General features: G+C 32.6%; 1 protein-coding gene across 2 annotated transcripts in view; it reads left to right on the top strand.

Annotated features, from left to right (window-relative positions):
- Uso1 (USO1 vesicle transport factor) overlaps positions 1 to 24,929 on the top strand; it is a 67,311-nt gene that overhangs the window by 39,544 nt on the left and 2,838 nt on the right. Inside the window, exons 9-23 of one of the 2 annotated variants that reach the window (XM_046458740.2) lie at positions 83 to 261; positions 4,713 to 4,853; positions 6,623 to 6,711; positions 7,486 to 7,640; positions 9,195 to 9,406; positions 10,889 to 10,909; positions 14,610 to 14,720; positions 15,155 to 15,273; positions 15,406 to 15,587; positions 16,166 to 16,287; positions 19,330 to 19,468; positions 20,594 to 20,757; positions 21,461 to 21,538; positions 22,881 to 22,979; positions 24,532 to 24,639. In XM_046458740.2, the coding sequence (XP_046314696.1) occupies positions 83 to 261; positions 4,713 to 4,853; positions 6,623 to 6,711; positions 7,486 to 7,640; positions 9,195 to 9,406; positions 10,889 to 10,909; positions 14,610 to 14,720; positions 15,155 to 15,273; positions 15,406 to 15,587; positions 16,166 to 16,287; positions 19,330 to 19,468; positions 20,594 to 20,757; positions 21,461 to 21,538; positions 22,881 to 22,979; positions 24,532 to 24,639 (1,919 nt within the window). The remainder of the gene's footprint in view (positions 1 to 82; positions 262 to 4,712; positions 4,854 to 6,622; positions 6,712 to 7,485; positions 7,641 to 9,194; positions 9,407 to 10,888; positions 10,910 to 14,609; positions 14,721 to 15,154; positions 15,274 to 15,405; positions 15,588 to 16,165; positions 16,288 to 19,329; positions 19,469 to 20,593; positions 20,758 to 21,460; positions 21,539 to 22,880; positions 22,980 to 24,531; positions 24,640 to 24,929) is intronic. The other variant, XM_046458746.2, reaches the window with a different exon arrangement.

Consider the following 24,929-nt stretch of genomic DNA (forward strand, 5'->3'; position numbering starts at 1 on the left):
ACCTTTTTGAAAATGTTTGGAGATTGAACTTTCCTTCAGATGTTATCAGCCTTAACACTTCCATTTCACATTTTCTCCCCAGGTATAGTAGTTGAAGATTGTTTGATTCTGCTCCAAAACTTGTTAAAAAACAACAATTCCAATCAAAATTTTTTTAAAGAAGGCTCATATATTCAGCGCATGAAACCTTGGTTTGAAGTTGGAGATGAAAATTCTGGCTGGTCTGCACAGAAAGTGACCAATCTACATCTAATGCTACAGGTATATAGTCCTTAGACATAAATGTGATATTAAGTTTTGTAAGAGATTATTTCAAAGAAAAGGAGATTACTTGCATTTGGTAGATCCAAGGTATTCAGTTGGTTTCAGGTGGGCTTTAAAACTTTTTAATATGGAAAATTTGCAGTTATATTCAGAGCCAGAAATCCCTTCCCCCAATCCAACCATTATTCAACTTTGATAATTAATTAACATCCCACATTTTTTTTTGTTCCTCTTTTGTTCTTCTCTTGCCCTGCTGCATTATTTTAAAGCAAATACAGACACAGTTTCCTGATAGGTTTTACATTAGGAAATAATAGGTTCAATTTTGTTTTTTTGAATTTTTAAAATATGCTTTCTTTAATTAGGGCTCTAATATAATAAATTTTAATATTCAGAATATTAACTTCCTGTACATTAATTCAATAAATATCCAGAGCCAAGCACTGGATGCTAAGATGTGAATAATTATATCCGCCTAAAGATTGATTATAAGTTAATTTTAAGATTAATAAAAATTAAATTGACAAATCACCTGTCATTTTATTTAAGCTTCATGGTAAATGCTTAGGATGAATGTAAAAGTGAGGACAATAGGATCCCAAATGATTTCTATAGTGAAGAAAGTTTTCAAGTTCTTAGATTTATTTACTTACTCCTTTTTTGAATCCCCTTCTCCAAATCCTTAAATTTGTACCAGCCTCCTAATTTATGTTCTCCTCTAGTGATTCTTATGGGTCTTTGAATGTCTCTGAATTATGCCAGTATCTTGGAAGTTATACACCTCAAAATGAGATTGTACACTTCCTTGTAGTGAGAGTTTGAATATCATTCCATGTCCTCAGAGTTGCCTGCGTAGCACTGATTGATAATCAGGGTGACTATATACCCCCGTTTACCAGGACAGGATTCTTTTTTGTAATTACTAATAATGCCCTCTTTCACTTCAAAAGTGTCCTAGTTTTGATTATAAATTATCTCATTACCCCATTTAGAATATGTCTAAAAACTGTTACAAAAGTGTTGTAACAGAAAACATGGTCAAAAAGTCAATTACATTTATACTCCTGACTTCATCATTTCTGTCTTCACATGTCAGTATTACATGTGTCAAGAATTTATTATTTTTATGTTTTATAAAGAGGGTCACTTTATAGTCTTTGTTAAATACTGCTTTCTTAAGAAGAATATTCAAAGAAATTTTCATAATGTAAGCCAGGCACACATCTGAAATCTCAGCTACAAAGGAGGTGAAGGCAGAAGGATCACAAATTCAAGGGCAGCCTCAGCAACTCAGCAGGAGCTTGTCCTAAGGTGGTGGTGGAGGGGGTGGAATTAAAAAGGTCAGGGTAAGTAGCTTAATGGTAGAATGCCACTAGGTTTAATCCCCAGTACTACAAAAATGAGATCAGAGTGAGTGAAGGGATCTGATGATATGTATGCAAAAACATTTCCTGACCAACAGTAAGAATTTAATTTCTCACTGTGGGAGGGGCCTGCTCCTGTTTTATGATTTTAATGCTATGTAAAGAATTATTTTGAAGAAAGTTTAATAAAGTACTGTTTTACCAAAAGTTTTTGAATGAAGAGTGCATCATTAAATAGAAAAAATACAGTATTCTAGTTATATAATGAGTTGGTTGTTTTTCTAGGGGTTTGTTTGTTTGATTGATTGTTTTCAAAAAAGTGAATAAGCTAGGTCAGGTGCAGTGGTGTGCGTCTTTAGTACCAGTACTTGGGAGGCTAACATGAAGGATCACTTGAGCCCAGGGGTATAAGACCTGTCTGGGCAATGTAGTCTCAAAAAAAAAAAAAAGTGTGAATAAGCTAACTGTGCCTACCCTACTACAACTTTCCTCTCTACCAGTGCAGACTATAAACTTCTGAGCAGAGGAACTGAGATTACTTTATTTTAATAAGTTCTTCACCTCAAAGATTGAGTAGTTGATTCATTCATGACTTCACAGGCCACAGGTTATTTTGTTAGAGTATTCTTTCTAAGTAGCTTTATTTGGAGTTGCTTATGTTTCAAGCTGTTGTACACAAAATGAAAATGCATAATTGTTCTCCTGTTTGGATATATACATCCTAATTGAAATTATTCAACATCAAAGTTATAATCATGATGATTTAATTCTAAGCCATTGAAAAACAAAATTGAGCTACTTTGGAACTTTATTTTCTTTTTTAAGAGACTAAGTCTCACTTTGTTTTCTAGGCTAGCTTTGAACTCTTGGAATGCAGGTATACTTGGGGGCTTTTATTCAGATAAAAATTTGGGAAAGCACCTTTTGAAAAAAAATTAGTTATTAATCCATATGTTAAATTAAAATCTGTCTTGACCAAACTTCTACAGTTTTTCCCTAGTCTTATTTTCAGAAATAATGGGAATCTGTTCCTTGTGACAATAATTTACATATTTGAATGTTATTAGGTCTTCCTTTATCTTATTATCATCAAGTATTCCTTTTTTCAGCCATCGTCCTCTGCCATCTTGGAAGTTGATAATTACTTTTCTTTATTTGTATCATCAATAAAGATTCTCAGCTGCTATTAGATACTAAATAGCAGCTTTAGATACTAAAGAATTATTGTTAATTTTCTTAGGTGCAATAATGGCATGATTATGTTTTTGAGGAATTGTATTTTAAAAAATCTTTATCGATTGGAAATGCACTCAGAAATATTTAGGCAGGAAATAACATTGCCTGGTACTTGCTTTACTCAGAAAGAAGTAGTAATAGTAATAGTAATAATAAGGGTGGGAGAGAAATAAATAAAGGGGGAAAAACCCAGAAGCCTGATTAGAAAAGTCCAAGGACAGGAACCACCACCACCTACAGTGTTTTATTGGTGGTGGTGATGATGGTGGTTTTTTGTTTTTTGTTTTTTTAATCTATTAAACATCAATTTACTAATCAACCCTCTTTGAGAATGGTAATCCACATGTGGAAATTTCTTTTTTTTTTTTTTTTTTTTTTAATATTTATTTATTTTTAGTTATCGGCAGACATAACATCTTTGTTTGTATGCGGTGCTGAGGATCGAACCCGGGCCGCACGCATGCCAGGCGAGCGCGCTACCACTTGAGCCACATCCCCAGCCCCACATGTGGAAATTTCTAGATAATCAATTTGTTCATTACTGATTTAACGAGTAGTTGAAGTTTTTCCCAAGTTCTAGTGCTATCTGGTTACTTTTTTTAAAAATATTTTTTAGTTATTAATGGACCTTTATTGTATTTATTATATGCGGTGCTGAGAATCGAACCCAGTGCTTCACACTTGCTATTGTTAGTAGTAAATACCACTCTAAGGATAAATCCTATCATGAAATTGCACTTAACATTTTAATCTCTTGTTCTAGTATAGATTAGATACATTCCCATTAGAGTTTTTTTAAATCAAAATTGAGTATTATATTTTACCAAAGCTTTTATGGTTAAAAAATTTTTATTACCATAAATTATTTTCTATAAATGAAAGTAAGACCCTAGCTCTTCTGGTTACCTTTTATTCTCTAGCTTTTCAAACCCACTTTTTATTTTTTTATGTGTACCCCTTCCCCCTACAAAAAATGTCACCTTTCTTAGTGAAGTCACAATCTATATGATATTCACCATCTGTAGCAATACAATTGTTTTAGTTTACCCTTTTATGTCATTGATTAAGTTCATAACTTCAGTGTGCAGAAGAATAATATGTAACATTTGCTTTTCATTTCATTGTTAACAAAATATTATAAATTTCCTATTTGGTCTCGTTATACCAGATTTTGTGCACACGTATATATGTAACTGTAGTTTTATAATGTAGGATATATGTAAAATTATTTTGAAGATGTAACAATGCCAGAACAGTCATTTGGAGTGACTTTTATCATGTTTCTGAAATTTCATGTTCAGGTTTAGAATAATCATAGACTCATAGGAATTTAATTAGCATTAACAATTAACAAGGCCAACCCCTTGCCTTGTGCACAAATCTTCTGCCATATCTCTAATTGTTAGTTTTAGCCTTTCTTTATATTTTCAGTTTAAGGGGTATCTGTTAAACCTCAGGCCATTGTGTTTTCAGTCCTTCTCTATTATTAGGTAATTTACCTGTACTTTGATAAGGGGTCTGCAATCCTCTAACTTAATCATTTATTCATTACTGAATATGTATTATTACAAATATTGTGCTTATTTGGAATACAAGAATGACCAAGTCAGTTGCTATTCTCTGGGAGTTCACAGTCACCTGAAGGAGACAACCTTAAGCAAATAGCATAATATAATATGTACTGTTAACAGCACTGTTGCCATGGGAACATGAAGGAAAGAGCACCTAGATCTGGCTGAGCAGGTGAGGGGATGCTTCATACAGATTCTCTTGTTCACATAGATCAGATTTGCGTCAAGTCTTTATAAATCTTTAAAAGACCAATTTTGTTTTCTCTTTCTTTTATAGCTTGTGCGGGTACTAGTATCTCCCACCAACCCTCCTGGTGCTACCAGTAGCTGTCAGAAAGCTATGTTCCAGTGTGGGTTACTGCAACAGCTTTGCACTATCTTAATGGCTACTGGAGTCCCTGCTGATATCCTGACTGAGGTAATTGAAACTAAGGCAGAAGCCACTCTGTGGAAGTTGAAATCATGAATCTTAGGAAGAATCAGATATTAGCTGAAGGAAAAATAGTTATTACTACTTTTTAGGTTTACCTGTCTTTATGTTGGATTCCTTACTATCTTAGTAAATAATAATGATGATGGTATCAGTTCCAAAAGGTATACTCATTCCACAAGTTTTATAGCATGATTTATAAAGCTTAAAACTTTTTAACAGATCCATCCAGAATTGTTCTTAATTTTGTTGTACATACTGTGTACCTGTACCTGAGAACAAAGTGACTTAATTTTACTCAATGAGTTGATTCGTAGAATAGCAAATTCTTTTTCCTAGACATAAATTCCTAGATTTCCCTGTACCTCTTCTTCACTTGAATTTCTTAGTCATCTATTTTCTCTTGCCCATTAGTTAATTGTCTTATTTTCCTGTTAAAAAAAAAGTAAATGACAAAAAAATTTCTTTTAGCTCTTTCATATCTGAAAATTATATTCTTCTACCTTCAGAGTTAATTCAATGTTTGATTAAGTATGGAATTCAGAGTTAGAAATGATATTCAACTTTCAGAACATTGTTCTCATGTAACTTGTTAAGAAATCTGTAACTGTGGGGCAAGGTGGCACACGCCTGTAATAACAGCAACTCGGGAGGCTGAGGCTGATGCTGACGCTGATGCTGAGACAGGAGGATTGCAAGTTCAAAGCCAGCCTCAGCAACATTGAAGTGCTAAGCAACTCAATGAGACCCTTTCTCTAAATAAAATACAAAAAAGGGCTGGAGATGTGGCTCGGTGATTGAGTGCCCCTGAGTTCATCCCTAGTACTCCCCTTCCTCCCAAAAAAGAAATCTCTAACTGTTCTGAGTTCTAAACCTTTTAATAACCTTTTTTTCTGTAGAAATTTTTGAGATATTTTCTTTATTTCTGATTTTTCTGAAATTTAGTGATGATGTGCTGTATTAAGGACCTTCTTCTACTCCCTAATTATTTTTACCACTCATTGGGCTATTTTCAACTTAAGACACATGTCCTTTAGTTCTGAGGAAAATTTTGGAATTCCTTGATAATTACCTCTTTTTTCTGTTTATCTTCTACAACAGATTAGACTTTCTGGACCTATTTGTCTTTTTTAAAAAATTACTTTTATTCGATAAAAATAGTATATGTCATATATAACATGTTATTTTGAAAAAGAGTTTTGTCCTTTTATTCCATTTTCTCGGAGGTTTTTTCCAACTTCATCCTTAAATTGAGTTTTTAATTGGTTATATTTTGTTTTTTTAGTTTTTCCTCTGTTGCAATACTGGAAACTGAACTGAGGGCCTCACACATGCTGTGCAAGTGCTCTAACACTGCACTTCATCCCCAGCCCTTTTTAATTTTTATTTTGAGACAAGGTCCAAGTTGCGCAGGCTGGCCTCATACTTTTTAAATGTGTTCTCTGATTTTATTTTAGAGCATTTTCTCTAGTTTTATAGAAATAGATCTCTTGTCTCTTAGAATATTATTAACTTAGGGGCTTTTTTTGCAATTTTAAATGTTGTTTTTTTTTTTTTTTATGAGAACCCTACACTTACTGTTTTAAAATTTTATGTTGAGAAAATATTACAAGATTATAATGTTATAACTAATATCTGGGGTGTCTGATTTTTGGAGTTTAAAAACAAAAAGCAGCATGTAATATTTTCTTTTTTTGAAAACAGATTTTCTTCCTTGATTTATTTTTTTATATAGTATTTTTTTCTCTTCTTCACAGACCATAAATACTGTATCAGAAGTTATTCGAGGCTGCCAAGTAAACCAAGACTACTTTGCTTCTGTAAACGCACCTTCAAACCCACCAAGGTAGAAAATGGGAAATGACTGAGATTCCTTTGAGGAAATAAAAGCTTACTATATCTCATGTATACATCTTACTCCATTGTAAAAAATTGAATTCGATGTTTTAAAACTAGAAATTATCTGACAAGTAAATATACTGGTATTGGGCATAGTGGCACATACCCATAACACAGTTGCTCAGGAAGCTGAGGCAGAAAAATCATAATTTTGATTCAGTTTCTGCAACTTAGCAAGACCTGTTCTCAATATAAAAAAAGATAGGGGATATAGCTCAGTAGTAGAACACACCCAGATTCAGTCCCTAATACTGCCAAGAAAAAAGGTAAATATATTGGTATTTTAAGAGTGAGAGGTCTTTTTCTATAGTCCCAGCTACTTGGGAAACTTCTAAGGCAAGAGAATCACAAGTTCAAGACCAGCCTCAGCAACATAGCAGAACCCTGTCTCAAACTAAAAAAATTTAAAAGGGCTGGGCATGAAGCTCAGTGGTAAAGCACCCCTGGGTTTAATCTATAGTACAAAAAAAATGAGTGTGTGGTCTTTGGAACTTAAATATTTAGGCTCATGTATAATCACCCTTGCACTTACAGGTATATGCCGTAAGCAAACAAGTTATTATTCTCCACTGCAGTTTCCTTTTCTGCAAAATGGAGATGGAAATACTTAACTTGCTGGTGTTCTAGTTATAGTTTTTCAATCAAGAAAAATGACTGGTTTTTCATTTGTGTGCTTGGGTCATAATGCTTCATTTTCTTTTTTTCTTTTTAAATGCAACAGACCAGCAATTGTAGTACTTCTCATGTCCATGGTTAATGAAAGGCAGCCATTTGTGTTGCGCTGTGCTGTTCTCTATTGTTTCCAGTGTTTCTTATATAAAAACCAAAAAGGACAAGGAGAAATTGTGTCAACGCTTCTACCTTCCACTATTGATGGTAAATAATTTAGTTATAATTTCTATTTTTAAAAGCAAATAATTGTCTTTCAAGCTTTTATAATTGAATTTTCATTTGTGCTTGAGCCTAAAATACTTATTTTTTTATATGCTTAAAAAATAAATTGAATTCTTAAGCCTAAATTAGTTAAATGTAGAGAACAGTGTTTATGAAGTCAGACTAGAATTTACATTATAGAGTTTCCTCTTCTCTTGCTTTTTTAAATTATGAGAGGATAATACTATCTTTATGTGAGAATAATACTTACCCATTAGAAATATTGAGAGGCCAGGTACCATGGCATACACTTGTAATCCCAGCTGCTCAAGAGGTCGAGGAGGGAGGATTGGCAAGTTCAAGGCCAGCCTTAGCAACCCAGGGAGGCCTTAAGCAACTTGAGTGAGACCATGTCTAAAAAGCATAAAATGGGCTGAGGATATAGCTTAGTGGTACAGCACCACTGGGTTCAGTCCTTAGTACAGGAAGGAAGGATGGAAGGTTGGGTGAGAGAATTAATGCAATTATCTATGTAAAACACATATTCCAATATCTGGCATAATAGATGCTAATAAACAGAAACTATTGTTAGTAGTAAATACCACTCTAAGGATACATCCTACCATGAAATTGCACTTAACATTTTAATCTCTTGTTCTAGTATAGATTAGATCCATTCCCTATGGGTTCTTTAAATATTTCAATTTATCTGGGGTGAATTCTTTTAATATTTACCTTCGTTAACTTTAAGAGTAATTTGGCATAGGCTATTGGAAACATAAGTAAATCTCATTTTAATTACATAAACTATAGAGTTTTTTTAAATCAAAATTTAGTATTATATTTTACCAAAAGCTTTTATGGTTAAAAAATTTTTATTACCATAAATTATTTTCTATAAATGAAAGTAAGACCCTGGACTTAATAGAATAAAGAAATGTGGCATTTCTTTAGAATTTATTTTAGAGATATTGTTTTCAGTTAAAGTAATAATTTTATGAACTATTGCCATTATCAGTTGGTTGCCTAAGGTGTTCTGATATTTCTGTTATGCTTCTTTTCCTCCAAGATACCTTTCTCTCGTTATTCATTTTGTTGGCTTTTTTGGGTTTTTTTTTGGTACTAGGGATTCAACCCAGAGGTACTTTACCCCTGAGCCACATTTCCAGCCCTTTTTATTTTTTCATTTTGACACAGGGTCTTGTTCAGTTGCTTAGGCCCTCGCATAGTTGCTGAGGCTGGTCTCAAACTTGCAGTCCTCCTGCCTCAGCCTCCCGATTCACAGGGATTACAGTGGTGTGTCACCATGCCCAGCTCATTCATTTTATTTTGAAAAGCAGGCTTTTCTCATTTTGAAAATGTGACTGAATACTTCCGATTAACAATGTAGCATTTAGTAGAATTTCATACTTTGTGTGTGTGTGTGTGTGTGTGTGTATATATATAAAATGATTTAAAATTTTTGTTGTAAATTTTGGTTTATTTCCACACATAATAATAATATATTATTATTTCCACAAATAATCTATTATTTTTATCTGCCTGCCATCTTTGTAGCAACAGGGAATTCAGTCTCAGCTGGACAGTTATTATGTGGAGGTTTGTTTTCTACTGATTCACTTTCAAACTGGTGTGCTGCTGTGGCTCTTGCCCATGCTTTACAAGAAAATGCTACTCAGAAAGAACAGCTGCTCAGGGTTCAACTTGCTACGAGTATTGGCAACCCTCCTGTTTCCTTACTGCAACAGTGCACCAACATCCTTTCACAGGTAAAACATTGTAAGTTTGAGCTGTATGTTTTGATGCCAGTGATAAAACAATTTAAGGATGTCCTTGGAAGATGCACATGAAAAAAAAAAGTACTTTCCTACTTTTTATTTCATTGTAACCAGAAGCAGTTTTGTGGAGAGGAAGCAATAAATATTTTTATATGACTAGTTTTACCCAATAGATAAGATCTGTTTCATGGTGAAAGCACAGTTTGGGGCAGAAAGGTGTTTTTTGGCTTTTGTTTTCTTTTTGAAGTATTTACAGTGTTCTTAAATGTCATTTTCTCTTTCTGCTCAGTATCTGAATTCAGATCAGTTTATGAGAGAAGAATAAAGCAGTTCATAGCTATGTTCTGTCCCCTTTCTTTCCTCAAAGCAATTGATCATACAGAAGTAAAACCCGTTGCATTCATAGTTATTCAGTATACCCCTTCTGTGTTCGTGGGTTCTAAAGATCTTCATGTCCCCAACACATAATTATCCTAAAAAGATGTAGAAAAACAAACATATTTGCATTCCTTTAGATTCTTAATGAGAATAACAAGCTTTGTTGAAATATGGATGGTAGGACATTTAAAAATATCATTTACTTAATAATTTGTCCACATGTACTAGCCTTGCTTTTCAATAGTTCAAGTTCATGCTTTAGCAGAACTGTAGTCATTAACATTCAGAGTCACTCATGGAAAGTTAAAATGTGAATCAGTCTAAAAGTGCTCTGTCCACTTTCTCTAGTAGTAGAATTAACCTCCCCATTCTCCTGTGTTAATGTGCTGTATTCTTCCTTAGTTTTTCATTTTGCCACACATTGAATTTTTCCTTATTTTGAGCTTTTTGAATTTTATTTATTTATTTGTGTATTAATTTATTTATTGGTAATAGAGATTGAACCACTCTTGCATACTGAGCCCACACTCTGCCACTGAGCTTCACTCCTAGACCATAACCCTTGTTTTGACCTTTTAAAGAAACATGAATGTCATCTACTGAAGTTAGAACTGAAAGCTTAAAAATTAACTTGTAGAAAAAAAAGTGTCAATGTTTACATTGGTTTACTTCAATGGACTACTTATTACTTATCTCTTAACGATTTAAAAAAAAAAACACCAAAATTTTCATATCTTTACTTAATTAATACTTGACATTTTTATGTTTGTTGAAACAGCTTTCTTAAGCTGAACAGTAATCTGATTGTCATTATCCACAAACATGTTTCCATATTATAATTATAATAAATGTATAATGAGAAATCCTAAAGATTTCTCAAATGTCTTCCTCACTCTAAGTAATCACAGTGCTATAAAATCAACCTTTATCCTTTAAACTTGTATCATCTTTATACAAGAAAAGATTATAACTGTCCTGTTCCAAATTACTGGCTTGAATTTACAGAGACCAAAAAAGTAGTTGAGGGCTTTTTCTAGATTTATATTTTTCCAAAGTAGTAATATTTATGAGTAATTTTTAATGTATAATTTGCAGGGTGATAAGATCGACAGACGGGTATGTATCATGATTAAGCTTAGGCATTGTCCTCTTACAGCAAGGCTTTTCCTTTGTCTTGGGTTTTGCTGATTGGTTTTTTTAACTGCTTGTTTGAAGTTATATTCTACTCACACTTTTATGTGTCAGCAAGTTTATCTCTGTCACAAGTGGCTTTCCAATTTTCTCCATGGGATATTGTAGTGGTGTACTAAGAACTATGGGAATGAGAATCTAATAATGCTGTGTCCTGGTGCTTCCTCCGGTGATGCTTGCACTTTCTGGAATTCTCTTGGCTTTGGTTTTTTTGTGTTTTCCCCACAAGCTTGCTTCGTTATTTCCCCTGAAACTGTTTCAAAGGAAGCAAAATTTATGGTTAAGCATTTTGTCTTAATCAGTGTATGTTTGACTTTTCTGTTACTTAGATTATTTAAAATATACAGTAGTAAAATTTTTATAAATTGAATGACTTTAAATTAAATACTATGGATTGTTCTGGACATAATCCATATGCTACAACTACCATTGGGCGTTAGTTTTTGATGTGTTGGGGGAGAGTGTTATTTGTGTTTGGTTTGATTTTCTTTTGAGTGGCAAAAAATAAATGTACCTTACTTAATATCCATGTTTAGGCATATTTCAGTTGTACAATGTGGATAGTAATGATGAATGTTAAGAAGTGTATCTTTCTGCATAAGCATGATTTAACATGTAGTTATAATAACTCTTTCTGTCTCATTCACTCACATATACACATATTTGGCCCATTTCTTCTACATGCAGTTTTGGTTTTTGTTTGTTTGGTGGTGCTAGTGCTCAAATCCAAGGGCCTCGTGCATGCTAAGCAAGCATTCTACCACAGAGCTATACTCCCAGGCTCAGAATTTTTGATATTAGGAAAATGTTTTATGAGTAAACATGTCAGTCATTTAAAAGGGAATTTGGGGGGAATATTGATTTACACAGTAAAATACACAGACCATACATGTTCAGTCTGATGATTTTTGATATTTGAGTGTACCTTTGTAATTACCAACTATATAAGATGGAAAACATTTTCATAATCCAAGAAAAAAGTTTTAGTATTTCCCTTCCTTACTAATTCTCTCTTCCAAGAGGCTACCACTAGAAAACGAATCTGATCATAATATGCTAGAACCTCATTTTAATTCTTGGAACACTGAAAGTTTAAAATACTAGCTTTTTATATTTTTATAAACAATACAAATATATTACATTCAAAATGTACCTACTAGGGATGAGAAGAATTTTTACTTAGAAAATGTAATGGGAAAAACATAATAGCTTATTAGTTAAAGATTAGATGATTGAGCTTCAAATATTATATTTGTAGTTTTCTTTCATTCTGTATCGTCATGATTTCTCATGACCAAACTCTCATATTACTCTGAAATTATAGTTTTGCCCTCCAATTGTTTTTCCAGATCTCCTCAGTGGTTCACACACTGGGTGGCTCTGAGAAGAGGAGTATAATTTTTTTTTGTATCTAATATTCTCTGCTCGTTTTATATTAGATTAATATTTGTCTTTGATTTGATTTACATGTGTTTTTTGCTGGTATATCATTTGTCTTTAGATCTTAATGTTTTTGTTTCAATTTTTTTTCTCAGACTTTTCTTTTATGGCTTCTGCATTTTTAAGTCATATTTAGAAAACCCTTCCCACTTGAAGATTTTAAGAAATTTACCCATATTTTTATTGTAACTTCTGGGTTTTTCTTTTTATTTAATTTTTTGTTCCATTTTTCTCAGCAAATTATGTAAGATATGGATCCACTGGTTTTTTGTTTGTTTGTTTTTTCCTAGATAGCCATCTAGTTGATCCAACTTTTTTAAAATCACTTTGGAGATGGCATCTCACTATGTTGCCCAAGCTGGCCTCAAACTCAAAAGGGTTTAAGCAATCCTCCCACCTCAGCCTCCCATGTAGCTGCGACTACAGGTGCACAGCACTACCCCTGGCTACCTCAACATTTTTAAATTCTATCTGTAACCCACTTAGGGTTATATGGTACTTTTTTAATATACTGACTTCTCTTTTGTGTATGAGCCCATTTCTGGACTTCTCTTTCTTGTCTCTCAGTTATTCTCTGTTCATGATCTATTATCCCTGCATTATTATTTTGCAATTTTTTCACAGTGTTCCTAATTATTTTCACTTGTTTATTTTTCTACATAATCTTGGGAATCAGATTGTTTAGTTCCAGGAAAGAAAAAATCTTCTGGAGCTGGGGGTGTAGCTTTTTGGTAGTGTGCACTTAGCATACACAAGGCCCCCAATTTTTTGGGGGGGAAGGTGGTATTTTTGTTTGGAACATTCTTATATATACACAATTCTTCTACATGCATTGTAGATATACTTGATATCTGCAAGTGGTTATCCTAAGTAGTAAACTATTTAAATGTAACCAGGGAGATAAACAAAACATTTAAATTTATAAATTGAGTAGTTGTAAGTTTTCTACAGTATGTAGTTATTAAGAATGACTCAGTTTTTAACTTTCTAGCTTACATGAGTAACATGAAGATGCTTTGTGAGCACAGTAATGACATGAAGGAAAAGGTAAAAATAACACACGGTGTGAAAACTGAACTCATCTTAATGCTTACATGGTAAATCATTTGAAGAAATCCAGTATGAATTTATTCAATTCAATAATAAATATACCTGAAAATAGAAAGACCAAGATATTGACATTAAGGTTCATTAAATTGGAACAGTCTGGGTTGTAGAAAATTTTCAAAACTCAGAGGTTTAGGCTGGGGATATAGCTCAGCCAGTAGAGAGCTTCCCTTTGCATGCACAAAGCCCTGTGTTCAATCCCCAGTATCACAAAACGAAAACAAACAAGAAAACAGTGGTTAATTCCTTGTCTAAATCTTTGGACAATTATATTTTGGATATTTTCTGATAATGCCTCAAAGTAATACATTACTATGCTGATTTTCATTATGTCAAACAAGTTTATTTTTCTTTAAAAAAAAAAAGTACAGGTTATAGTAGTACAAATATGGACAGCAGCAATGCTATGAACCAAGAATATTTCACATAGGAGTTGTAAATATGTTATATAAAAATTTAGAAAATTATAATTTTCTGGACATACTAATTTTCAATATTGTTTAACTATACTTGGAAGTAGTGCAGTTAGTGCTTCAGGGCACTTAGCTAAAACCCTTTCCCTCTTGATGATGTTTGTGATTTCTCATTATCTTGGCATGCTGTCACTGAGTTTTGTAGCATTTTTTTTTTCTTGTTTGAGAATATATTCTCTCATAGACTTTGACTAAATGGTCAGTAGATTATTTGTTTTTCCCTTAATGTTTTTTTAAAAAGGTAGAGTTTTTCTTTTTATCAAGAACTTGTTTTTAAAATTCTAATTGAAATACCATAAATTTGCATACTTGTCTTGGGATTAGTAGATCTTTTTAAAGCCTCTAGTATCATAATTTTTTTTCTTATAAACCTACTTTTTCTACTAAGAGTATTTTAAATAGCCCAGTATATGCTCATGAACATGAACCAATTCTGATTGTACATTCTAGTGGACATAAGAATGCATTCTTTTATTCAACTTTTAAAATCTGACTTCCCATCACACCTTTTGTATGATGTTAAAATTATTTTTATTCAAATAGACTTTAAGCTTGAAAAAAAATTTTAAAATGGAAAGCTATTTTAACCAATTTATCTATTGCAGGGAAGTAAAATACAGACAAGAGTTGGATTATTAATGTTGCTTTGTACCTGGTTAAGCAACTGTCCCATCGCAGTCACACATTTTCTTCACAATTCAGCCAATGTTCCATTTGTATCCTTTATGTTTTAGTGACATGCATGGAAGTACTTACCTTACATAGTTTTAATTTCTTCTTCTCAATTAGAAATAGCTCTGTTTCCGGGCTGGGGATATAGCTCAGTTGGTTGAGTGCTTCCGTTGCATATGTAAGGCCCTGGGTTTAATCCCCAGCACAAAAAAGAAAGAGAAAGAAATAGCTCTTTTTCCAAATTGTTTGAATTCTCAACAATATTCATATGTTTAAATTATTACAGTTGTAATGATACTGGTTTAAGCTATGTGTCTTTGTGAATACCATTGTTGTTTTTTTTTTTTTTTTATGCTGGCTTGGATTATATACAGAGTTCCTTGTAAGAAATCTTACATGAAATGTATGTTAAATTCAAATTGCAAACAAACATATTCTAGATACTATGAATCATTAACCTCCTTAACAAAGATTTCAGCTTACTGGACAAATTGCAGAAAATCTTGGAGAAGAGGAGCAGTTGGTTCAAGGGTTATGTGCCCTTCTGTTGGGTATTTCAATTTACTTCAATGACAACTCACTTGAGAGCTATATGAAGTAAGTAAGGGCAGAATGACTCTCTAATGGCATCTGGAGATGATGATACATTTTTTTTTCTGCTGAAGTATAATTACATCAAGCTTTTGTAATCAAGATTTTTTTTTAACATCTCAATATTTATCTCTGTAGAGAGAAACTAAAACAATTAATAGAGAAGAGGATTGGTAAAGAGAATTTCATAGAGAAACTAGGCTTTATTAGCAAACATGAGTTATACTCCAGAGCATCACAGAAACCCCAACCGAACTTCCCCAGTCCAGAATACATGATATTTGATCATGAGTTTACAAAGCTGGTGAAAGAACTTGAAGGTAAGATGAGAAAATTTATACTAATATTTATTAAAAAGTAATTATGTTTGCATATTCTGGATGCATGCAAATTTTGTAAGTCTACAAGTAGGATTTTTTATTTTTCCCTAGTGCTCGATCTAAAGCCTATTTAAAGACTTGGATTTCTCCTATGATTGCAAAGTTTTTTTCTCTTGTGGAGCTAGGCCATCTGTTTCTGCTGATTAAGTCTTAATAAAATAGTATTTAAAATGTTTAAAACAGTTGGGCACAGTGGCATATGCCTCTAACCCCAGCAACTTGAGAGACAAGAAGATCACAAGCTAGCCTCAACAGTTTAGCAAGGCCCTAAGCAACTTAGTGAGATCCTGTCTCAAAATAAAAAAATACAAAGGGCTTGGAATGTGGCTCAGTAGTAAAATGTCCCAGGGTTCAATCCCCAGTACCAAAATAAAGAAATAAAATGTTTAAAATCGCTGGGAGTGTGGCTCAGTGGCAAGGAGTGTTTAGCAAGTGTAAGATCATAGGTTTCATTCCTAGCACCATAAAAATAAACAAAAAAAGTTTAAAACAAATTTTAAGTAAGCTTTCTTTTATAGGTGTTATTACTAAAGCTATTTATAAGTCAAGTGAAGAAGATAAGAAAGAAGAGGAGGTAAAGAAAACTTTAGAACAGCATGACAGTATTGTGACTCACTACAAAAATATGATTCGTGAGCAAGTAAGTACTAAGGAATTGTATTCTCATTACTTATTATTCTCTTATATCTTATTATTATTAGGTACTTTCTACTTTAGGCGGAAAAATTTACGGGGATTTCAAATGAAAGAGAAGTTAGAAAGTAAAATTCATTATTTTTAAAAGCATCTGAGTATTCAGTAAATTCAGCACCTGATATGTGCTAAACATTGGGCAGGATATTGTGGGTAAAAACATGATTCAGCATATTCCCACACTAATCCCAGGAGGAGACAAATCTATAAGTAAATAATTGTAGTGAACATATTATAGCATATGAAGTCCAGTAATAGAGACGATCAAAGGTATGGCAGCACTGAGAGGTATCTGACTTAGCGAGGTAGGAGCAGAAGCCTATAGAATCAGAAGCTGAGTCCTAGAGGGATGCTTAATAATAAGCCATGGGAAAAGAGAGAGAAAGAAGAGAGGTGAGGATGACAATGTAAGTTTAACTGCAGTGCCCTTGGTGTGCACATAGAACACTCTACTAGCTATGTAAAGAAGAAATTTTGAGAGGTAAGGATAGATAGAAGGAGGGAGCCCAAGAAGCAAGTTATTGTGGTAGATTAGGTAGAGTAGAAAATAGAGTACTGGTGGTAACTATTATGGTGCCAGTGACTACCCTTTTTTGTTTACTGTGTTCTATGAGCTCATTCAGCGTGTTTTAAACACTGTTGAATTTGGCCAGAAGCTGTGGCACATGCCTATAATCCTAGCAGCCGAGAGGCTGAGGTAGGAAGATCGCAAGTTCAAATCTAGCCTCAGCAACTTAGCAAGACCCTGTCTCAAAAAATAAAAATGGAGGGGATGTGGCTCAGTGATTAAGTGCCCCTGGGTTCTATCCTTGGTACAAAAAAAAAAAAAAAAACTGTTTAATTAAATTTGCACAACACCCCTAGGAAGTAGTTTTTATCTTTAGGATAAATGAGACAGAGAATTTCAGTGTGCCCTAGGTATCTTAGTTACTGGTTGAACAGAATTCAAATATATGTATGTTAGTGAAACATACTATGTGGTATGAAGAGAATAGACTTGAGAAATGTGGAAGCTAAAGAACAAAAATTAAGCAGGATGTGGTAAAATTTGGAGGCAGATGTAAAGATGCCAAGAGGGTCAAATGTGATCCTTAAATTTTTATCTTGGACAACTGAATAGATGATACAGAGTGAGTTAGTATAAGAGAAGAAACTGATGTATTTGGGTAATGATGAATTAAGTTGAAACTACATTTTCAGAATCATCAGATGACATTTTCAAGATACTAATAAATTTCTACTTCTTAGATTATATTGAGCATTTTAAACCTTTTCCTTTATAATGTGTTTCTTGATTTTTATTTTTATTTAATTTCTTATCATGGAATATACCTTGACAGGAATTCTAGAAAGTATTTCAGTATTATCTCAAAAATAAGATTATTTAAATTGTTAAGTTTCAGTATCATCAAAAATGCACGTATGACAGTACATGTAGGGCAAGTTCATCTCCTTCCCTGCATGTTATTTTCTTCCCCACCACCTATGTTGAGATTGAAATTTGAAGAAAGAATGAAAATATTGTGGTATCTTTAGCATTCAGTCTCAGCTTTTCAATTTATAAGCAAATCAATAAACTAGAATCATCTTGATCAAAATTTGAATCATCAGCTACCCATGGTTATTAGGATTTTTCATCTATGTCTTGGTAGAAATGTGGAGTCATGTGGTGAGGTTGTAGTTCAGTGGTAGAGGGCTTGCCTAGCATGTGTGCGAAACTGGATTTGATTCTCAGCACCACATATGAATAAATAAATAAAATAAAGGTCTCTCGACAACTAAAAAAAATTAAAAAAAATGTGGAGTCATTTCTAGGCAATAAATTTAATATTTTTGGAGTGATAAATAAATAAATAAATAAATAAATAAATACTTGGAATGGGATATGTAGCCTTTTTGGGACCAAAAAGTACAATTGATTTGGAAGAAGAAAAGAATGATTTGACCCATTTACTATCATGACTCATCTTTAAAAATGTTAATTTTATATATTCTCACCACTTAAACTAAGATTTATTTTGATGATATTTATCATTTTGAAAAATGGAAAGCAACATCAGTATAAAAAACACTCAACATAATTTATATTGCATCTACTTGATCAGATATTAAGTGAGCACTAAAAATCATGATTGGACCTGGTGCTGTGGCACACACCTACAATCCCTGTGGCTCAGGAGGCCGAGGCAGGAGGATTAAAAGTTCAGAGCAGCCTCAGCAATTAAATGTTACAGCCAGGCATCATGGCACACATCTGTAATCCCAGCAGTTCAGGAGGTTGAAGCAGGAGGATCACAAGTTCAAGGCTAGCCACAGTAGCTTAGCAAGACCATGTCTTAAAATAAAAACTAAAAGGGGCTGAGGTTGTATTTCAGTAGTAAAGTACCCCTGGGTTTAATCCCCAGTGCAAAAAAAAAAAAAAGAAGAAGAAAATAAAAAAATAATTAAATAAATGTTAATAAAATTACATATGGACTGATTCTGACAAGTTTAAAAAAATGGATTGGAAGAAAATAAATACATCCAATTCCAACTATAGTTGTATTCGTGTGGTAAGAGTTGGAAGCTTTTTTAATCTTCTAACTGTTTTGTTCTATGATTATCTTTTAGTATTAAAAAATAATATTGATGTGTGTATATATATATATATCTCTTCATATACTAAGTTTCTTAAATATTTAGGTACAAAGTTTCTTAAATGTTTTGATGGACCTTAAAGTGGAGTTTATTTGCCATGATTTTCCCCCATAATTGCAGTGAGATTATAAACTGGGCTATATATTTATTAATTGGACTCTGCTTGAAATCTTATAGTTCTGCTGCATGTTAATTGGCTTTGGCTAATTTATTAATGTATTACTGTTTAATTACTGAATGATTTTGGAAGTATTTGGAATACTTTATCATACCGACCCCAAATGACCTCTGTATTTTAAATTGTTCATCTACTTAAGACTACAAATTCTGTTGGAATTGTTTTGTTTTACAGGATCTACAACTTGAGGAATTAAAGCAGCAGATTTCTACATTAAAATGTCAAAATGAACAGCTCCAAACAGCAGTCACACAGCAAGCATCTCAGATTCAGCAGCAGAAGGATCAGTATAATCTTCTTAAAGTACAGCTAGGTAAGTATAACTACACATCAGCATCATTGTGTCCAGGTCATTATCTCCTCAAGAGCTTGACAAATCAAACAGATTTTTTCTCTAGATTAGTCTTTCTTTAACCTTAATCATTATGACAAAAAATGTGAATCAGATTTTAAAGCAAAATGTTTTGGTAACTAAGTGTAGTTAAGACTAGATCTTTAAAATTTGAAGTCTAGGCCCCTTGATACCTATTTGATTATCTGACCCATTGGCTGTCAACCACAATTGCATGTTAGAATCTTGAGATACTTTTAAAAACATACAAATGCTGAAACCCCACTGGAGTTTCTGATTTGATTAGTCTAGGTTTGGATCTGGGCATCAATAATTATTCTAGGCTCCCTTGGTGATTTTAATATATAGCCAGTTGAGAATAACTAATCTAATCTTTTAACTTCCTCATCTGCAAAATGGAAATAGTAAAATTTGTGTCATCTGAGAATTAAATGAAATTTTATGTATGTGTTTGTGTGCTTGTATGTATGTTTGTATGTATGTAGTTCTAGTTCAGTCTCTAGCAAATAGTCAGAGTCATCTGTTTGTAAATAATATTATCCTATAATACTTGTAATTGGAATGCTGATTACTTAGAAATATGAAGTTTGTTTTATGTGTATGAGGGTGACTAAATATTTCAGGAAAAAAATTTCTTCCTGTATTTTTGACAATGTGTCAGGTATTGTAGCCCATATATAAAGTTATTCCTATGGGAAGAATTTTTAAAGGGACTTTATTTTACGTTCATTGGCAGAATTGAAATTGAAACTACTCTAATTCTTTTTTTTATTATTTTTTATTCTAATTTGTTATTTACGACAGCAGAATGTATTAGAAACTAATTCTTAATCATAGATCACCAAATCATACAATTTAGGCAAAACTATGTATTTTTCCTGCTAGAAACCCTGGAAATATCATTAGTTCTCTATTTTTATCAATAAAAAATGAGATGCAAAGATGAGATGTGATTGCAAAATTACTGCCAAATTGAGATAAAGAAGTTATAGTTAAATCTCATATTAATCTATTTTCAGTCTTCTGGTTCAAAAATGAAAAATTTTCATTTTATGCTAGCTTTTTAAATTGTATGCCGTTTAATAGGAAAAGACAATCAGCATCAAGGTCCTTACAATAATGGGGCTCAGATGAATGGTATTCAGCCAGAAGAAATTAGTAGATTACGAGAAGAGATAGAAGAGTTAAAAAGTAATCGAGAACTTTTACAAACCCAACTTGCTGAAAAAGACTCTTTGATTGAAAATTTGGTAAGTAAAAATATAAATAAATAAGAAGTTGAGAATAATTCTCATTCTCTTGATTATTCATTTTGTTATGTTTGTAGAGTACTGGCCTATACATGGTAAGTGGGCACTCAGCCACTGAGCTACATCCTGAGCACTGTTTATTTTGCTGGAACCCTTATGCCAAAGTATCATACATTAAAATTTTAGAATATGAACTTTGAAGTTAGACTGTCTAAGCTTCAGTGCTTCCTAAGTAATTGAATTTAAGCAGCAAAGTAAACCTCTTTAAACTTGTTTTCTAATTTATAAATTGTTGGAGGTAATGTCTGTCTCATTGTTGTGAAATTTAAATGAGATAACTCTTTTATTTATTTTTTTAATATAGTTTTTAGTTGTAGATAGACCCAATATCTTTATTTTTATTTATTTATTTTTATGTGGTGCTGAGGATCGAACCCATGGCCTCATGCATACAAGGCAAGCACTCTACCACTGAGCTACAACCCCAGCCCAAAATAACTCTTTTAATACATAAACTTATTAGCTATGAAGAAGTCATAATATGGGTTGAAATTTTATCTTGCATAAAAAAATTAACATTGACGTGAAAGTTTTGGGTAAGCATTTGTAAGGTAGAGCTTATGTGTGTACAGTTCTGCTTTTGTTTTTTTCCTTTCTCATTAAATTGTTTTTATTTCATAGTTCATTTCTGTTTTCGTTGTAGAAATCTTCCCAAACTGCTTCTGATATGAATGAACAGTCTTCAACTAAAGATTCTGAACAAATTGCAGAATTAAAACAGGTAATTTTCCTGTCCAGAAAGTTGGAATTGGAAAAGAGTAAACTAGCATATATCTCAGATGACTCCAGCTGAAAAACAAAATAACTTTTTTCATGGTAATAACTAAATAATGTAGTAATTGGAAGAAAAACTTAGAAAATTATCAGGCTCATTAGTATATCACCACTAAACAGATTTTGTTTGGGGGTTTTTGTTTTGAAGTTACCTTTTCTCTCATTTCTTCATTCCATCATTTCCCTCTTATTATTAAAAGGAATTTTCTTTAAAAAATTCAAACAATACTAATATTACAACCCAGGACTGACTTCCTCCTCTGTCAGCTGACCTTAGTGCACTGGTCTGAGAGAGGAGTAACTGTCCGTAGATTGTGACTTATTTTTATAATGTCTGCGTACTTCAGAGTAGATTCTAAAATCAGGTCTTTTTTATTTTTCAAATCACCTTCACTAAGGATTTTCAGATCTCCAGTATGTCCATAATGTTTTGCTTGTGTGGGGAAGATTAATAATGCTATTTGGGTTTTAGAAAGTCTGCCTATTATAGAACTATCTCAAAATGTAAAGAAATTAAGTATACATATTACATATTAAGGTTACATATTACATATAAGGTTACATATTAACCTTAATTTGTAAATCCCAAGTAAAAACTTTATTATTTAATTATGTGACCCAGTAAAACTTTGATGTGATATTTTCACAGAAGAAAATTATCTTTTAGTTTTGTATTTTTTCCAATTTTCTTTTATAAACTTTAGATTGTTAAAAATACACATTTTTTAAAATGATGGTTTTGTTAACTAGTAACATAGGCTTTTGTTAATTGTAATATATATCATTAAATACTGTGTAAAAAGAAAACAAAAATGATCTGTAATGTTACTATCCATATAACTCATTTTGAGGACTAAAAAACCAGGAGAATTAAAGAAAAACCACATATACACCTAACAGAAATTTTAAAGAAAACAAGAATTTTTTATATGCCTGCATTCTGCTGCCTACTCAATGGTGACAAAACATTATAAATGTCCCAGGTGGGGGACATTTCCTTATAACTCCTGGTTAAAAAACCACCATTTTAATTGCTTTTCTTTTATTGTATTTTTGTGGGATAAGGAAGGAAAGGATAAGAACATTGGGAAGTTCATTATTATAAGCTTTCAGTTAACACATTTTCACCATAGTATTATTTCATTTGTGTTTGAACAGTGAACCTCCAGTTTGAGAGGGTAGGGTCAAGAAAGGAAAACATTTTTTTTAGATTTATTTCTGTAAACATACATTTCCTTGATGAAATTAATACTGCTTAATGGTATGATTCAACTTCTTTTGTCTCTTAGGAACTGGCAACTTTAAAGTCTCAATTAAACTCACAATCTGTAGAGATCACCAGACTACACACAGAAAAGCATGAGCTGTTACAGAAAACGGAAGCATTTGTACGTGAATTTTTTTTTCTTTTCTTCTGAAAGGTGGTAAACACAGGGTGATATATTATTTCTCAGCCTCAATGAAAAAGAAGCAGATTCATCAGATTGCACCTTTTCTTTAGATCACTCATTAGCCAGAGTTCTAGTAACATAGGCTTCCTGACCAGAGAGGCAGTCATTTTGTAGACAAGATTCTCCAAGTTTTTAGTGAATGGTTTATTTTGCTAGTATTACATCCTATCTCTGCCTGCTCCAGTCAAAATGGCAGCTTTTCTACAGGTATAAAATGATCAGAAACCTTGTTGGCTTCGCCTGCAGTTCATAGGACTTCAAGCCATTAGATAAGAGGGTCCTCCACAGATGTTTTTTGGATAACTTCATCTCTCTTTCTGGCATTTGCTGAGCTGGTTGATTGGTTCCATTAATCACACATGTAATCCCTAAAAGTTCTCCAAACCTTTGATGTTTCCAAAATATGCCTTCTTATGTTTTGCAATATAGATAGGCAGAATTTTCCAAATCTTCAAGTTCCGGCTCTTTTTTGTCTAGCCATTCCTTTGTCAGTTTGTCTCTCATTTACATTTTACTCTTGGCAGCAAGTTGAAATGAGGCTTTATCTCAGCTAAATATCCAAGTTTCTAACCTTAAAGTTCAATATTTTTACAAAACACTAGGACACAATTCAGCACAAGTTCTTTTCCACTTTATAACAAGAACTGCCTTTTCTCTGATTCACAGTGACATGTTTCTCATTTTCACATGTTTCTCATTTTCATCTGAGACCTCACCAGAAGTACCTTTAATGTTCATATTTCTTTCAACATTCTGTTCAGGATAGCACATGTGTATCTCTGAAGACCATAAAAGCTTTCTTTATAGCTTTTCTTTCTGAGCCCTCACCAGAATCCTTTTATGTCCATATTTATACCAACAGTCACTTTGAGGTAATTCAGGCTTTAACTAATATGCACCACAAAACCCTTTGAGCTTCTTACTCATTATCTAGTTCCAAAGCCATTTCCACGTTTTTAGATATTTGTTGCATTAGCACTTCACTTCCTGGTATTTTATGGGAATAGAATTTAAGACTTTGATTTAATAGCATCTACTATAGTACTTAAGAAAATACTTGCATTTTGCCAATTAATGTCCTTTGGCTCAATTTATCATCTACCTATTTGTCTTATCTGAAACGACAGCGTAGACTCATGGTACAGGAAGTTTATGAGGGAAAAGCTTTGAAAAAATAATTTCTGTTTATTATATATTGTGTTATAGCTTCACTGGAGCTGCCTCATTAATTACTTTTCTAGGCTGACCTTGAGGAAGCTTATTAGCCCAGCCTTCCTCATACTCTGATAAGATCTAATGCTGCTCCAGATGGGGACGGCTCATCTGTGGAGAGTACTTTGTTGCACAAAAATATATGAAGAGTTATATTTTCTGTAGTTGGAAATAAAATTTCAAAACAACAAGATTAAATTACCACTTTGAGAGTTCATATTGTTTATAACTTCCAAAAAACAGTTTTGTTTTTTTTTTTTCCAATTTCTACTTTCAGACAAAATCCATTCCTGTACAAGGAGAAAATGAGTCTATAATAGCTTCTAAAACTACTGATGTAGAGGGAAGACTATCAGCATTACTACAAGAAACTAAAGAATTGAAGGTTGGTTTTTGGTAAAACTTATTTATTATGTTTAGTATGATATAAACACTAGAACATTTGATTTTATTTCACTTAATCTCAGATCCTTAGGTTTATGAAAAAAGCTGATGGGATGTAATTTTATCATAACATTACCATTCATATTTTGATGACTTAAGATGTCATAAAGATTTTTTAATGCTGTTTCAAATGATGGTATTGACTACTTGAAATAGGAGTTTATGTACATGTACTACAAAAGTAAAATTCATTGAAAATATTTAAGTTTCTTGTCAATATCAATATCTAAT

The sequence above is a fragment of the Marmota monax genome, unplaced genomic scaffold (genome assembly GCF_021218885.2).
Source record: "Marmota monax isolate L192 unplaced genomic scaffold, Marmota_monax_Labrador192_F-V1.1 WCK01_AAM20220418_F8-fsc00112, whole genome shotgun sequence".
Taxonomy (NCBI): Eukaryota; Metazoa; Chordata; class Mammalia; order Rodentia; family Sciuridae; genus Marmota; species Marmota monax.